Source organism: Melanotaenia boesemani, chromosome 23 (genome assembly GCF_017639745.1).
Source record: "Melanotaenia boesemani isolate fMelBoe1 chromosome 23, fMelBoe1.pri, whole genome shotgun sequence".
Taxonomy (NCBI): domain Eukaryota; kingdom Metazoa; phylum Chordata; class Actinopteri; order Atheriniformes; family Melanotaeniidae; genus Melanotaenia; species Melanotaenia boesemani.
Window position 1 is genome coordinate 1,429,462 of NC_055704.1, and position 16,171 is coordinate 1,445,632.

The window sequence follows — 16,171 nt, forward strand, 5'->3', positions numbered from 1 at the left end:
TTAAGCCACATTCGGACAGAGCAGTTTGAAGAATGCAGTTCTAACAAATTTAGTTTTATGAACTGCCTTTCCCAGGGAACTGTTTCATTTTGCATTCACATGCAAGTCAGGGGCCGATGTGACGCAACGTCTGCAACAGTGACGTGTTACTTTAGCGCCACACAACAACAAAACCATGAAAATAAAGAGAGAAGACAACAACAACACCAAGAAGCTAATATGTAGAGCGTTCGTGCTCTGCATGACGGGAATATTAATGATGGATGATCAAATCAGACGTCTAACGTAAAGGCTGGAAGAGCACACAGAGTCAGGAGACGAAGAATTCAGGGGCAGGCCATACTTCTTCGTTTCATGGAGGAAGAACAGAGAGCAGAGCGCCGCAGACAGAGGAGACGGCGGCGGACGACGGAGATGGGGGGTGCCACAGTGTGCTGGGCTGTTGATGGTTCCCACATTCCTGTTTTAGTACCCCTGGAGTACCACACAGAGTTTTTAAACCGGAAGAGATGGTATTCTATTATTTTACAGGCAGTAGTTGATGGAAGAGGTTTGTTTTGGAATGCATACACTGGGCAACCAGAGTTTTACGTTTGTCTGCACTGTGGGAACTGGAAGAGAGAGGGAAGGTATTTTCACAGCAGTGCAAAAAACATTGGAGGACAGGATGTTGGCTACTACATCATCGGAGATGCTGCCTATCCGCTGACAAGCTGGCTCACAAAGACCTTCCCAGACAACGGTGCCACGTTGGAGTCAAATCTAAAGCACCATAAATTTCAGACATTCTTAGGTCTCCAGAGCATGTTTGCAGCTAAGGTGGTGCAGCAGATTTTACCTGGACATCATCTTCAGTAACCTGTTGTTTGGTCCACATCTGACCTTTTAAACCAAAGAAGATCCAGCCAGAAGATAGATGCATCTTCATGTTCAACCTCTGCTACAGCTTCACTTTTTCCGTCCATTTTCACTGTTCAACATATCTAATAACACAGCTGTTCTGGTGCAGGTTTAGTTGTGCAGCAGTGAAAACGGTCCCCCCTCCAACAGCTGCTCTGGTGCAGGTTTAGTGGTGCAGCAGTGAAAACGGTCCCCCCTCCAACAGCTGTTCTGGTGCAGGTTTATTGGTGCAGTAGTGAAAACGGTCCCCCCTCCAACAGCTGCCCGGGTGCAGGTTTATTGGTGCAGTAGTGAAAACGGTCCCCCCTCCAACAGCTGTTCTGGTGCAGGTTTAGTGGTGCAGTGGTGAAAACGGTCCCCCCTCCAACAGCTGTTCTGGTGCAGGTTTAGTGGTGCAGCTGTGAAAACGGTCCCCCCTCCAACAGCTGCTCTGGTGCAGGTTTAGTGGTGCAGCTGTGAAAACGGTCCCCCCTCCAACAGCTGCTCTGGTGCAGGTTTAGTGGTGCAGCTGTGAAAACGGTCCCCCCTCCAACAGCTGCTCTGGTGCAGGTTTAGTGGTGCAGCTGTGAAAACGGTCCCCCCTCCAACAGCTGCTCTGGTGCAGGTTTAGTGGTGCAGCTGTGAAAACGGTCCCCCCTCCAACAGCTGCTCTGGTGCAGGTTTAGTGGTGCAGCTGTGAAAACGGTCCCCCCTCCAACAGCTGCTCTGGTGCAGGTTTAGTGGTGCAGCGGTAAAAACGGTCCCCCCTCCAACAGCTGCTCTGGTGCAGGTTTAGTGGTGCAGCTGTGAAAACGGTCCCCCCTCCAACAGCTGCTCTGGTGCAGGTTTAGTGGTGCAGCTGTGAAAACGGTCCCCCCTCCAACAGCTGCTCTGGTGCAGGTTTAGTGGTGCAGCTGTGAAAACGGTCCCCCCTCCAACAGCTGCTCTGGTGCAGGTTTAGTGGTGCAGCGGTAAAAACGGTCCCCCCTCCAACAGCTGCTCTGGTGCAGGTTTAGTGGTGCAGCGGTGAAAACGGTCCCCCCTCCAACAGCTGCTCTGGTGCAGGTTTAGTGGTGCAGCGGTAAAAACGGTCCCCCCTCCAACAGCTGCTCCGGTGCAGGTTTAGTGGTGCAGCGGTGAAAACGGTCCCCCCTCCAACAGCTGTTCTGGTGCAGGTTTAGTGGTGCAGCTGTGAAAACGGTCCCCCCTCCAACAGCTGTTCTGGTGCAGGTTTAGTGGTGCAGCTGTGAAAACGGTCCCCTCTCAAGCAGTTTCCTGCTGCTCCACATTCCCAGCCTTGTTTAAACCAGTGTTTGAAGTATATGATATAACAAAATAGTGAAAAGTCATTTGTTGTCGCTGACGTGAGGTTGGATTTGCCTCATTTTAAGGTGTGTTGAGCAACTGACTGACACATTCATCCTTTAGGGGGAAAAAACCCATAACGGTGTTAGTTAAAATAAATAACACGTCTGAGTCAGGAGCACAAACAAAATCTGTGAAATAGGACAGAAAATCTAAGACGTCTTTGTTTTAAAGTGAAGTAAAAAGATGAAAAGCACAAACAGACCAACTGTGTGATGGATCCATGTCCCAGTTATTCAGGCTTTGTGTCACGTTTGCCCCCCTCCCACCACAAGGAGCTACTTAATATGTCTGATAGGCTCCGCTGCTTTTCATCTGTAAAAGGCAGGGCTTTTCCTTTCCCCACTTTAGAGGTGGTAATGTTGGGCAGGAAGGAGAATGGTTCAGCATGGGGTTGCAGGACGGGGAGCTGCTGCTGCAGATCTGAAGTCTGCCTCGTGGGACTGAAGCTTTATTGGCTAAAAATCGGAGCCAGTGGACTTCCAGAGGCTTGAGAATGTGAATGAGAGAAAGCTTTTGAAAGTTTGCACACTGGCATTAGAGAGATGAGCTGCTATTCATGGCTCGCTCTCACCCTACACACCCACATAGAAACAAGCCTGCATTTCCAAACACACATTTACTTCTAACCAGCAAACACACTCACAGATACACATTGGCTTCCTTTTTATCTTGAGGCCCACGAGATGAAGCTGGACTCTAATTGGTCCTGGGGGAGATTGGCAGGGTGAGCAGCGCAACAATGAGGCCAGATCCTCTGGAGACAAACAACAGAGGGGAGGGGGGCAGGAAAAGAAGAGCCACCACTCCACAAGTGCATGGAGCCGCAACAAAGGAGTGGAAATAAGCCGGAAACAAGAGGTAGGTAGAGGGCATCTGCACATTTACTGAGTATTATTGGAGAGATGAACACAAATTTATATTTTTTAGTCTAATCCTCGTGGGTTAATCGTGGACTTTTCTGTCCTTTCAGGTCATTTCCCCCTCAGCTTCTGGCCTCCATTCTGGTTGTGTTTCCACATATGGAAAGATTTCTGTTACAAAAGAACTTTGAGATTCCAATTTCAACTTTTCTTAAAGGTCAACAGAACACATTTCCTACCATTTCAGGCCAACAGAGGACAAAGTGTCTTCGCCAAAGAACTGATATAAAAACATTACAGATTTACAGATTTATGAAATGAAAAATTGTTTTATTAGTATATACTGTATATATATATATATATATATATAAAGTTTTCTTTTTTGCTCAAATCACTGAGTCAGCATCAGTCCTAATCAAATAAATATGGAATTACTGAGGAACTCAGTATTTGCATTTGTAATTAAAATAAATAATTGCATACTTGATATTTTTGATTGGGACAGAAGTTGACTTAGCATTTTCAAAAAATACTAATCTGTCATTTTTATAGCATTTTGGGACTTTTTGTCCTCTAATGACTACAAGAGGAGTAAATTAACCCCCCAGCTGCCTGCTGCTATGCAGTAAAATCTACTAAAGAGGGGTAAAATGCAAAGACTAATTTTCCAATCAGGGTGATCAAACTAAAAATGAAATGATTAATTAATTAAGACTTAACTCTCTGTGGCTGGTTTCCTTTCAGTTTAGCTGTGTGTGTGTTTAGTGTGCGTTTAGTGTGACAGGACGTGAAGCAACAGGCTGAGGACATGGAGACTAACCTGTAGTCAGCACCTTCGTCTTTCGTCCTTTCAGCAGTTTCTGCACCCGGCAAAGCTGCAGGTGGTTTTCATGGTGGCGTGCGTTGTCCTGGATACGCTGGGACACCTCACACACTGCAGTTACAGCCCCTGCAGCATCAAACACACGAGCTCTGGCTCAGACATCGCAGGTAGACGGGATCGTTTCACAAGTCACTCTCAGCTAATGGATTAATGAGCCATGTTCATCTGAAAGTCCGGTTCTTTTTATCATAAAGACGGCTCTTTTTTAACCTAGCTAATCACCACGGTAACTGTACCCGAACTCATAACCTGCTCCTGAGCAGTTCATGTTCAGACTTTTGGTTCAAATCCTTTCACTGGTTCACTGACACGAAATCAATAACTGAACTTAAAGCACTAACTTAACTTCTCACTAAGTTAAAGTTTAGGAGATTTATACACAGCTGCCATGAAATAAACAGAAGGAACATATTAATAAATCTGGTTTCTGGCAGCATTCCTGTTTATACCCGTGGGTAGATTTGTCGTTCCTTAACTAAAGCAGACAATAAACCTGACAGACAAAACAAGAAGTGCTCAGTGTTCCACTATCCATCAATCAGCAAAGACAAGTAAAAAGATAAAATACAACAAATAAGATCAAGATGGATAAAAATAAATAAATTAAAAACACAATATAAAAACAACGATGGAAAACCTTAGCAAAATAAAACTACCTCTGGGATAAAAACCAGGATAAAAAAAGCTAAAAAAAAAAAAAAAAGAAGAAAAAAAAAAAAGATGAGTAAAAACACTAAAAAAAAAATAAGTGCAAATTTCACTTCTTATTGAGCTCAGTGACGGGAACAGTGACAAAGCTGGTTTAGTTGCTGAAATTCTTTGCTTCTCTCAGTTGTTTTTCTGTCATTCGATGTGTGTGTGGACAGATCCTGAGTTAACAAACACAGATAACCGCCACCATCAAAGAACCTGCTGTTATGAAACCACTGGCAGACGTAGACTTAAGCAGGACGTGAGGACAGATCTGATGTTTTCTACACTCACTAACTAGTCACTTTAAAGATTTAAGCACTTGAACGTGGCATGGTTGTTGGTCTGAGTATTTACTGGGTTTTTCACACACCACCATCTCCAGGGTTTACAGAAAATGGTCTGAAGAAGAGAAAATATCCAGAGCAGCAGTTGTCTGGACCATGTCCATCCCTTTATGACCACAGTGGAGCATCTTCTGATGCTACTTCCAGCAGGATAATGCACCATGTCACAAAGCTCAGATCATCTCCACCTGCTTTCTAGAACATGACGATGAGTTCACTGGACTCCAACGGCCTCCACAGCCACCAGATCTCAGTCCAGTAGAGCAGCTTTGGGATGTGGTGGAACGGGAGATTCTCATCATGGATGCAGCCGACAAACCTGCAGCAACTGTGTGATGCTGTCATGTTAATATGGAGAAAACCTCTGAGGAAGGTTTCCACCACCTGCTTCATCTATCACACCAAGAATTAAGACAGTTCTGGAGGAGAAAGGGGGTCCAACCCGGTGCTGGAAGGTGGACCTGATAAAGTGGACAGTAAGACTCATCTCAACAGGAAAATGTGTCTGTTTTCAGAAACCAAACCTGGATCAGGTCCCTCTGTCAGAGTAACTGGAGAGTCTGATCTCATTCTACTTTTTCAAACTTTTTGGCCATCATGTGCTAACATGTCCTCGAGGTCATGATGAAAATCTGTTTTGTGTGTGAAGGGTCATTTATTCTATGTGCAGCAAGTTTTTCATTGTATTTCAGACGCCCCAAACCCTTAAGGAAATCTAGGAGTACCACCTTAGGCATAAAATAATTTAAACTCATGAGAACCGTCCAAAACAGATATGCTTTATTTTATATTTAGTGTTTTTTTGATAGCTCGTTCATTTATTAATAACAGAAAATTTAATTTGTGTACCCCAAACATAAAGACTGAAACATTTATGACAGCTCAACATGAGCTCTTTGATGAAAAGGTTTAATCTATTCAATCCTGACTGTGAGGATGTCCTTAAGGAGAAAAATCATTTCTGACTGTAGATACTGCTGGATTTAACGTTACTCATATACAGTAGCTTAACACTGGCTTATACTGAAATCATGAAATCAATCTTCACATAATCATCAGAAATTTATTTATGTAACCACATCAGTTTATTTATGTTGTAGTTTTATGATTCCTTCAACCAGTTCGACCAGCTTCAACCAGTAAAATGAAATTTCCCTCAGGAGATAAATGAAGTATTTCTCATTTATAGTGTTGGTGCTGCTTGACTTGGTGGATCACAGCATTTATCTGACAGATTCCAGTTAATGTAAATGATGAGTCTTCCTCACACACCATGTCCTGGAGTTCCTCAGGGTTCTGTACTTGGACCAATACTTTTTACGCTGCACATGCTTTCTTTGGGTAATATTATTAGACTGAGCTCTACTTCTCCGTGACACCTGGTGAACCAATCATTTTATCAGATTACAAAAATGTCTTAAAGACACCAAGACCTGGATGACTGAATTCTCTCCTAAACTCAGACAGACATGTTCTCTTTTGAACCTGAATACCTCAGGAAGACTCTGTCTAGCTATGGAATTACTCTGGATGGTATTACCTTCGCTTCCATGCTGGACAGGACAAGTTAGAGGAAGGAAAGACAGAAGACATACTGATGGAAGTCCACTATTCTCCTCCCTTGTTTCTGTGAGGAGGGCACTATGATGTCACACTATTATGTAGCTGATGCATATATCGCTATCCGGCTGATACACGGCCTGCTGTGTAAAAGTACAGTTGGCTGTGGAAATACACCACCGATCAGGATTTACCAAACCAAACCGGGACTTGGACTTTAGGAGACATCCCCCTGCCTCTCCTCCCAGTCCTCTGCAGCACCTTGTCCACCAGAGAGAGCTTCAGATTCCAGGACATGATCATCTCTCAGGCTCTAAAGTGGGAGAAGAACATCAGCTCCATACTGAAGGTGGCCTCAGCAGCAAACCCCTCTGTGGTTCAATGCTGCCACCAAGCAGGTGTGGACCTAACTATAGTGCACCACCCTTATATTCAGGACTTGTACTCCTCCAGGACTAAAACCAGGGCGGGGAGCATGAGTAAAGATCCTCGCACCCAATTCACAGTCGCTCTGAACTGTGGAGTTTACATTACAGTTAATATCGTCTATGTTATTTTCATATTAACCAAATTCATCCTGCGGGCCAGATTGGACCCTCTGGTGTGCTGGTTTTGGCCTTCGGGTCGAATATTTAGCACCCAATAAGTAAATTAAGGCACTTAAATACGAATATTTTCATAAGGGAATATAGAAATGTAGCACACTTCTACATGTGGAGGGGGGAAACTAGGGTTAATCAGCCTGTAAGTATCGCTTGACAACAGCACTACTCACTTGTCCACCTCTGGTTTTAAGGAAATAAAAGCAGTAAAAAAAGAAAAAACAAACCATAAAAACTAGTGTTAAAGCCTCTCAGTCCCACTAAATGGTGCAACTACACACTGACACACATCCCTGAAGAGGTCGTGATGTAGCTGTTTTTTCTCACTCAGCCTGATTTTGCCTAATTTAATCAGTGAGCTCCTGCAAAAAAGTTTACGTCTCCATGAAAATGAAAATATTCTGAGGGTCCTGATTAGGTGGGATGCTCTGCTGAGTGAAGTAGTCGGCTGAATGTTTGAGTAGGGGCGTCCAACCATAATCATGTTAATTAGAGGATGCTGGTCTCCACCACAGGGGCCCTTGTAGCCCAAAACACACATGCTGCTTTCAAATCAGCTGAGCTTTCAGTCTGTAATGCTATGCAAAAAATCCTTCAACCCTCAACAAGCATAGCTAATATTCTCTGCAGTGTTTACCTCCACATCCAACCCGTCCCAGCTCAGGGCCAGCTGACGGGGCTAATCATGAAACTGGTTCAGACTCTGTTCTGGTTTGTCTCCCATCATTGCTGGTACTTAGCTTTAATGTTGAGAGAGGTTCAGTAAGGAAGAGCTCAGATTTCAGTTTGCAATGACAATGTGTTTCCAACACCGGGAGGATTAAACATGACCTGCGCGATGCCTTCACTGACCATTAGAAACAGCAGCAGCTGGAGTTTCTGTTTACCGAGCAGAGCAAAGATGTGACTTTTACAATAACAAAGAAAACCTCCATCGGATTTCAGCCACATTCAACTTGTCATCAGGATTTTTCCAGACTGGTCAAAGTTGCTTCTGCAGCAGCAGGAGGAACCTTCACAATGACCAGCAGGGGATCAAAACACATTCTCAGCAACCATAGCCTCTTATTTACAACAGCTATTGTTTCTACCTCCTGTCTGAAATTACACCGCCCAAAGAAATGGAGTCTACCTTCACGACTATAAGGGCTGTATGTATAATCTTGGCTCTACAGAAGTGTCAGAGTCAAGAATGTGTTTCTGCGTCCGAGAAACTTCACCTGGAACACAGTGAATGTTATCTCCTCCTACAAGAAAGCCACATTCAGTGAAAACCAGAAGACAGATGCCTAATTCATCTACAGTTCTACATTCATTTAGCAGACACTTTTCTCCAAAGCGACTTACATCTGAGAGTAAGAACACAAGCAGAAATCAAACAGGATGGGACGTCATTATTAAGTGGTAGTCAGACTGCTGTGAGTAGTGCTAGAGGCAGTGCTTCGTTCGTTCTTCCCTTCCTCTCCCAACAACTGTCCTTTGTTTAAATACAAGATCACGATTTCATCACACACATCATCTTGGGTGTAAGTGCACGCAGCTTATTCAGTGCTGAGTTGAGCCAAAGGGGTGGACAAATCTTTTCTGAGTAGAAGAGTTAAGCTGAGTGCAGAAATGCTCCTTAAACAGCTGAGTCTTTAGCTTTGCTCTTAAAAGTAGATAAGGACTCTGCACATTGGACAGAGTTCGGTAGATCGTAAGTCTGCTCGATCATGGCAAAAATGATAACCACAATTATTTTGATTAAAATTAAGATCTTGATTATTTAACACGATAACTCATAATTCACTTTAATAATGTCAATTTCTATCTATCTATCTATCTGTCTAGAGAAAGAGAGAAAGAGAGAGAGAGAGAGAGAGAGAGAGAGAGAGAGAGAGAGGCAGCAGCCAGTGTGACATGTGAAGTGTTGTCTGTGGTAATACAGAGTAGCATCTCTCAAGAAAAAACGTTACGTTTGTATATAACATTTCGTATCTCTGTGTCTCTGGGAGCTGGTGGATTATTTAGTCACGACTCTTCAGTCTAACTTGAGAGGTGTTGGCAATGCTCGCTGAATCAAACCAATCCTCAAACATCCTCCTGATGTTGTAAAGAGCAAATCAGCAAGTCCAGGCAACCGAGGTAACATGGTCCTTAAAGGTCAGCTGGTTGTCTACCGTGACACCAAGATTCCTGGTAGAAGACGTAGGCACAAGTGTGATAGAGTCAAGCTGCACACTTATCTGTGGCGGTAAGGAAGGATTGGCTGGAAAGACAATGAGCTCGGTCTTGAACTGATTTAGCTGAAGGTGGTATTCGCATTGAGACGGTTGTGTCCTCAGGTGGGAAAGAAAGGAAAAGCTGAGTGTCATCTGCATAGCAGAGGTATGAGAAACCATGAGAGTTAATGATGCACTGAGTGAGGAGGTGTACAGTGAAAAGAGAAGAGGGCCAAGCACCGAGCCCTGAGGCACCCCTGTTGTCAGCCCATGTGATCTGGACACGCCCCCTGCCAAGATACTTTGAATGATCTCCCTGTGAGGTAGGACATAAACCACAAGAGGACAGATCCTGAGATGTCAAGCTTCGAGAGTGTGGAAAGAGGATGTGATGGTTGACCATGTCAAAGACAGCAGACAGGTCCAGCAGTATAAGGACTGAGGATTGACCAGCGGATCTGGCAACCCGTAGGGAATCAGTAACTGACAGGAGAGCAGTTTCAGTAGAGCGGCCTTGCCTATAGCCAGACTGATATGGATCTAACAGGTTGTTGTCTTGGAGGAACTGTGAGACCTGACTGAAGACGGCTAGTAGTTTAGACATGAATGGAAGCACTGAGACCGGCCGGTAGTTTTTAACCTGGGCTGGGTTGAGTGTGGGTTTCTTCAGCAGCGGGTAACCTGAGCTTGCTTGAAGGCTGAAGGAAAGACACCGGATTTAAGAGAGGAGTTAATAATATGGGTTACTGCAGTTTTGATAGTAGGTAAAATGCTCTGCAGAATGTCGGTAGGAACAGGATCAAGAGGACAGGTCGTGGGTTTTGACCTGACTAGAAGTTTAGAGACTTGGTCCTCATTTAGAGAGCAGAAGGAGCAGAGTGAGGCACCAGTAGCTGGTTTGGTAAGGCTGAGTTGGTCAGGCTCAGTGAATTGGTTACTGATGGTAGCGACCTTTTCAGTGAAGTAGGAAGCAAACATTTCTGCAGTCAGCACAGTGGGAGGCTGAGCAGGTGGTGGAGATAGAAGAGAGTTAAACACCATGAACATGTCGTGTGTTGGGAGCATTGCGGATCTTGTTCTGATAAAAGGCTATCTTGGCATGTGATGGGATGTGGGATGTGAAAAATGTTTTTGACGGAAATTGTAGTCTGCCTCCTGTATTTGGTGTTTGGTTCTTGAAGCGGGCCAAGACCCACATTTATAGGTGGACCTTGTCCGCTTCTCTGATTGGAATCAAAGTCTGTGCATTTACAATACCCCAAACGAAGCTCCCAGGTTTTTTGTCCCATAGTAATGAGACAGGCATCTTTATAATCAGCAGTCTCTGCTTTCATGTGACTCCTTGCTTGTGTGGTTTGCTTTAAGTGGAGAAATTAGCAGAAGCTCTAAAGTGGACAGATGAGCTCTCATGGTTTCTTACATTCTCATATAACTGGTTGGGGGTTGAACTGTGTTTGGTCTGGATGCCGATGCTTGGTAGAGTATTCGCTGAGTTTCTCACCACCATGTTGCTATGCTACATGTTAGCATTGTTGCTTCCTGGTGTGTACAAATTTCTGTCCTGCAGAACCCTGAAAATTATGACTTGTCCACATGCCTCACATGTTTGAACAGAATAAATCATTTTGGCATGCACAGAACTGTCTGGTGTCCCAGAAACAAGAAGTGATTTCTGCTGCCTGTGCATATTTATGACTGGCTTACTGACTTACGTTTGGACCTGCTATATCTTCCCTTTTAGCAATGCACGTTTTCTTTTTTTGTTTTGTTTTTTTTTGCTGTCGTTTTCTTTCTTTCCTAAAAAAAACAAACAAAAAAAAACTTTATTTGGTAAAACAAACACTGCAATGCAAACCACAATGTAAATGTTGGCGTACGGCTGATGTAACAGGCAGCAATTACTACCTGAATTTTGAAAAATTTGTTTTCATACATGCAGCATAACTGACTCATCTTGGAATTAAATATTAATCCGAATGAGCATGATTGGATCAGTAGAACTAGGACCTCAACAGAAAGCAAATTTGTAAAGTATTTCCAAGTAAACAATCATTTAACTTTAGCTTACTTCCAGTCCAACAGATGCAATAACTGCCTCAGCCACAATAAATACTGTAAACAATACCTCAAACAAGTCAGTGAAACAGATTCTTATTTCAGTGAAACAAGGGGTGACTTGTCTACAACGCAATAACCAGTCTAACCAGCTTACTTCACAAAAATTAAACTTTAACTGCGAGAAGCGGCCCTGTAAAACGTCCCCTCTAGTAGAAGGATGTGAAATATTTTCCTTTGCTTCCTTTAGAAAAACAACTAATTACAGTATTTTCAGGGTGCGTTCGAAGCTGACGGAGGCTTCAATAGTACATCCAGCCCGTTAAACATTCTGAATACATCTTCTTCTCACAGCTCTTTCTTCCATTTATTCTGCTTAGATGGTGTCTGACCGGGGACGAGCACGGTTAGCCTCTAAATCCTAACACAGTCGCTTCAGTGTCACGCTGAAGAGGGCTGATAAAAACTCCTGAAGTACCGCAATTACAACAATTAAACCCAGCCTGGATGCACAGCGAGGGGGGAAAAGGAATGCTTGAGGGAAAAACAAGAAAAAGAAAAGGGAAAGCAAACCGACACAAAGCAGAACAAGAGAAAACAACAACAAAGCCTCTTGTGACTCTCGGAGAGTTTGCTTAATCAGATACAGTGTGATTTGTCTGGATTTCTTTTTCAAATAATTCCCCGTACAATACAACCAGGCTGACTACAGGAAATTTAGCTTTACATATACAAATACATACAAACCCAGCCAAGTTTAAAAAAGGATCTCTAATGAGAGGAAGGGAAAGCAGGCCACAGTAAGATATGTACCTTCATCTCAGACTCAGAATTCATTTGTAAGCAGAGGCAGCAACCAGCAATGAGATTTTAATTGATACATATAAATAATTCCTTGTGTGCATTCGCACTTGAGTCCATTTTCTGTTTATTTGACAACTGAAATTAGTCATTATCAAGAACCGTGCTGATGTTGAAGATTTTATTTATTAATATAACTCCTGCTTAATATCCTCTGATGCGCTCCATATTAATTATGTCAGAACCCACATCAAACTGGAACTTAGATGCAGATTAAGTTTTCTCTTCCTTTTATTTCCTCACTAGTCAATTGCTGCCTTGACAATTACAAGAAATGAGGAATAAAAGTAAGAGAGAGCTCTCTTTTTTGTTCCCCAAATGAAGATAACGAGGCCCAAACAGCGTCTGGTATCAGTCTCACCCAGCTCTGGAAGGATGAGCCTTAAAAGTTTGAATTGTGCTTTACTTATTTCTCAGTGCTCATCATTCAGAGAACAAAATCCAACATGAGTTGAGCAAACATGTTTATGACTAGTCGCAAACGGGCTGAAAATCTCCATAGCAACACCTACTGGAGAGCTGCTGAAACTCTGGGTCATCTGGACTTGTGTTGCTTGTCAGATCCTGCAGGAAATGCTTGTACCTGCAAAGACACACAAAGTAAAAAAAAAGTGTCGCTGTCAACACGAAAAACAACATACATGTGACTGAAATCTATACTCGGGATGGCCTGATGAAATTCTGAACTGATGAAGTTGTTTAAAGACATTTGTCTAACAGATAATACTGGTTGTTTACGTAATTTATTTTCCTTTTAGAGTAGCACTTTCTGGCCTTAAAACTGTGTTTCTGACTCGTTTGATGGCACACTGACATTTATGATGTTAATTCCTGGATCTGTTGCTGCCCTGCAGCATCCCAAGGCTGAGGAACTACATGTTGAGTTACGCTTTATGGCACCACATCACATGCCAGCAACTGGATATCAACACACTGGCCGCTGAGAATGTCACAGTGCCTGATTCATCAAAGAAACCCAAGAAGATATTATTGGAGAAAGAGAGAAAATGGACAGAGCTAGAGATAAGACATGTCAAGATAACACTGTGACAGCCCTGGGCCTGTCGGCCTGTATGTAAATGACCTGTGCCAGTGCTTGCAGGTGATTGGCCGCTGATCCTGTGCCTGTGGTTCCGCCCTCCTTCTACAAGATTAGTTGCCGGCAGCTCTGTCTCCTCTGTGACTGGCCAGTCATGAAGACTCCTTGCTATATAAGCTCCTGATCACCTTCATTCTAGACAGCTGTGTCAGACTGAAACACAGTTTGCAACTGTGGGCAAGAGTTGAGCACGATTACAGCTCAGCTTGCCACTGACGACTCGGTTTTGCTGTCATGGAGCTTTGTTGGCTCTAAAGATACCATAGACTGTATATAAAAGATGGACGAAGCCTCCATGACGTCACTCGTAGGTTTCTGAAGAGCTGAATTGAAGCTCATTGGGCGGTTCCCACCATCGCCAACTTGGAAGCGTCACACATGTTCATTCCCAGAAAATCCAAAAATGGGCAAAGAGGTGGAGCTGAGAGGGGGACTGTAGAGGTGGGGGTGGATGATTGACACCCATCAAACTCTGAGCTGCCTGTAGCTAAGAGCTAACCGGGCTAACCCGGAGCTAACGGTAGCTAACCAGCTAACAGAGGTAGGTGGGCTAAAGCTAAGGTACGCTATTAGCTGGCCAAAAACCACGGCTGTTCTGCACTCTCCCTTCTTGCCGCAGATATTGGATACCTGTCAATCAAAAGGACACACCCCTAATTATTCCGAATTTCAAGATTAAATAACATTCAAATGGATGAGTTAGAAAAAAATTCAACCCCCTCACAGTTGACATGAAGGTAAACGTAACGTATTAATCCTAAAATATATTTTTGTACCAGGCTTTAAACATGTTTGCTTCTGCTGTGAAGTTGTTTTTTTTAACATGGGAGTCTACGGGGATTTGCTCTGTTTTTTAGGCCAGCCCCTAGTGGATGAGAGGTGAACTGCAACTTTTGGCACTTCCACATAGGCTCCACATTTTACTGCTGGAGGTTGTCGCTTGAGAGATACAGATCTGTGTTATTTTTTTTCCTTTATTAATTATTACGTGCCATTGTGGGCATTTTACTCCTGTCATAGGACACTTCGTGTTGACTGTTATTTTGTTTTAAGAGTTTGAGTTTAGTTATTTAGTATTAGGACATTTTGGATACTTATTTATTTTGTGAATGATTCCTTTGTTATAGATTAACTAGGGCTATAAATGATTAAAAATTTTAATCAGATTAATCACATCTTTCAAAGTGATCATGATTAATCACAGCTTATAAATTAATCATGGTTAATCACCATTCGCGACTATACCTGGAATTTGCCTGTTTTTACTGTATTGTATCAACAGAAAGAGCCGATGCTACAAATATTTAGTATTAACTGACCTTCTCTTGGGTAAACGTCAGATATCCAAGGGTCAGTAAATGCAGCATGTAATGTACTTCTATATGATGTTCTGCATCATCTCTACCATGTTCTAGATCATAATTCAGAATTCTTATATCATCATCTCACCAACCGTATCCATGGTGATAATTTCTGTCCTAAAAGCAGCAGATGTGACGACTGAAGTTAAACAGCCGACGTTGATGAAGAAACTCTGATAAAACTGATGATCTGAATTAAAACAGTTTTTTCCTTTTATCATTAAAGTGTGTGTGTTTGTGTAACAGTGATAAAAGTCCTACAGCAGCATCACCCAAAGTAAACACCTGCTGATAAAATACATCATTGGCTGCTTGTTTTACATCAGATGATCACTTTAGATGTAATAATCAGTTCATTATCTCATAAGTTAACCCGATTAGTTGTCAAATGCTCCTCCAGGTGTTTCTGGTTTGTACCAGGTACTTTTCCAGCCTTTTGTTTCTCCTGTTCCAACTTTTTCCAGACGTGTTGCTGCATCAGATTCACTAGCAGCTCATATTTTCATCACATGGTGAAACGTCTCCGTTTCATCCTCTGAGATGTTGTTTATCTTCTACTGGAAATAAAATATGGCTTGATGAGATCTGGGAATCATTGAATGGACACAGAGAGGTGCTTCACAGAGTTCTTCACCCTATTTCCACTGAAATAATGTGTGATGTGATGGGTGAGATAAGTCTTTTCTTTTTCTCCAGCTTTTCTGTAAACAGGGTTGTATGTCACTGACTGTGTTTTCCTTGTTAAAACATTAGTTGGAAATAATCACTTCTCTGGCAGCCACCAAAACCAAGTGGAAAGTGATGGTTGTGGTTAAAACTACAGTAAATACATGTCAATAACTTGAATAATAACTTCCATTTTCTCCCATTTTCCCTTTACCCGTCTATCTGAACGAACAGTTGTGAAGGGCACCAGCTCCCCCAAAATCTTAATCCTTTTTACCGGGATAATGCGACCTTGAAGTGCATTGACAGCTGACATTGATTTCCACTGTCTCTGCCTGTAGCTGGAGTCTGTTTTACAGACAGTGTGGTGCCACAGAAGGAGGCCATTAGTGATGCTGCAGACTGCACAGCATCTTTCTGGGCTGTTTGACATGAAAGGGGTGAGACATGTTGCACAGTAATAGCAGAGGTACATCATGACTTTGGATAATAGGAAAAATAACAACGCATACTGCATTTCTAGTTGTCTTTCTTTTGAGAGATAAACTACTCAGCATCTCTGAAAGATGGAAACGGTTGATGAACATGATGTCTTTCATTCATCTGATTTTCTACAAACGAGTTTTATTTTTGTTAAGAAAGAAGTAAAAACAAGAACAGCATCAATAACTCTGGAAGTTCTCACAATCATTGTATGAACATCTCCACCCACCCCCCTCTTTATCAGGTCCACCTTCTA

The 16,171-nt window shown here is 42.9% G+C and overlaps 1 protein-coding gene across 4 annotated transcripts in view; it reads right to left on the bottom strand.

Annotated features, from left to right (window-relative positions):
- Window positions 1–16,171, bottom strand: part of arhgef39 (Rho guanine nucleotide exchange factor (GEF) 39) — a 76,534-nt gene that overhangs the window by 17,167 nt on the left and 43,196 nt on the right. For all 4 annotated transcript variants that reach the window (XM_041976884.1, XM_041976883.1, XM_041976882.1 and 1 more), the window contains exons 6-7: window positions 12,819–12,889; window positions 3,928–4,056 (exon numbers count right to left, since the gene is read on the bottom strand). In XM_041976884.1, the coding sequence (XP_041832818.1) occupies window positions 3,928–4,056; window positions 12,819–12,889 (200 nt within the window). The remainder of the gene's footprint in view (window positions 1–3,927; window positions 4,057–12,818; window positions 12,890–16,171) is intronic.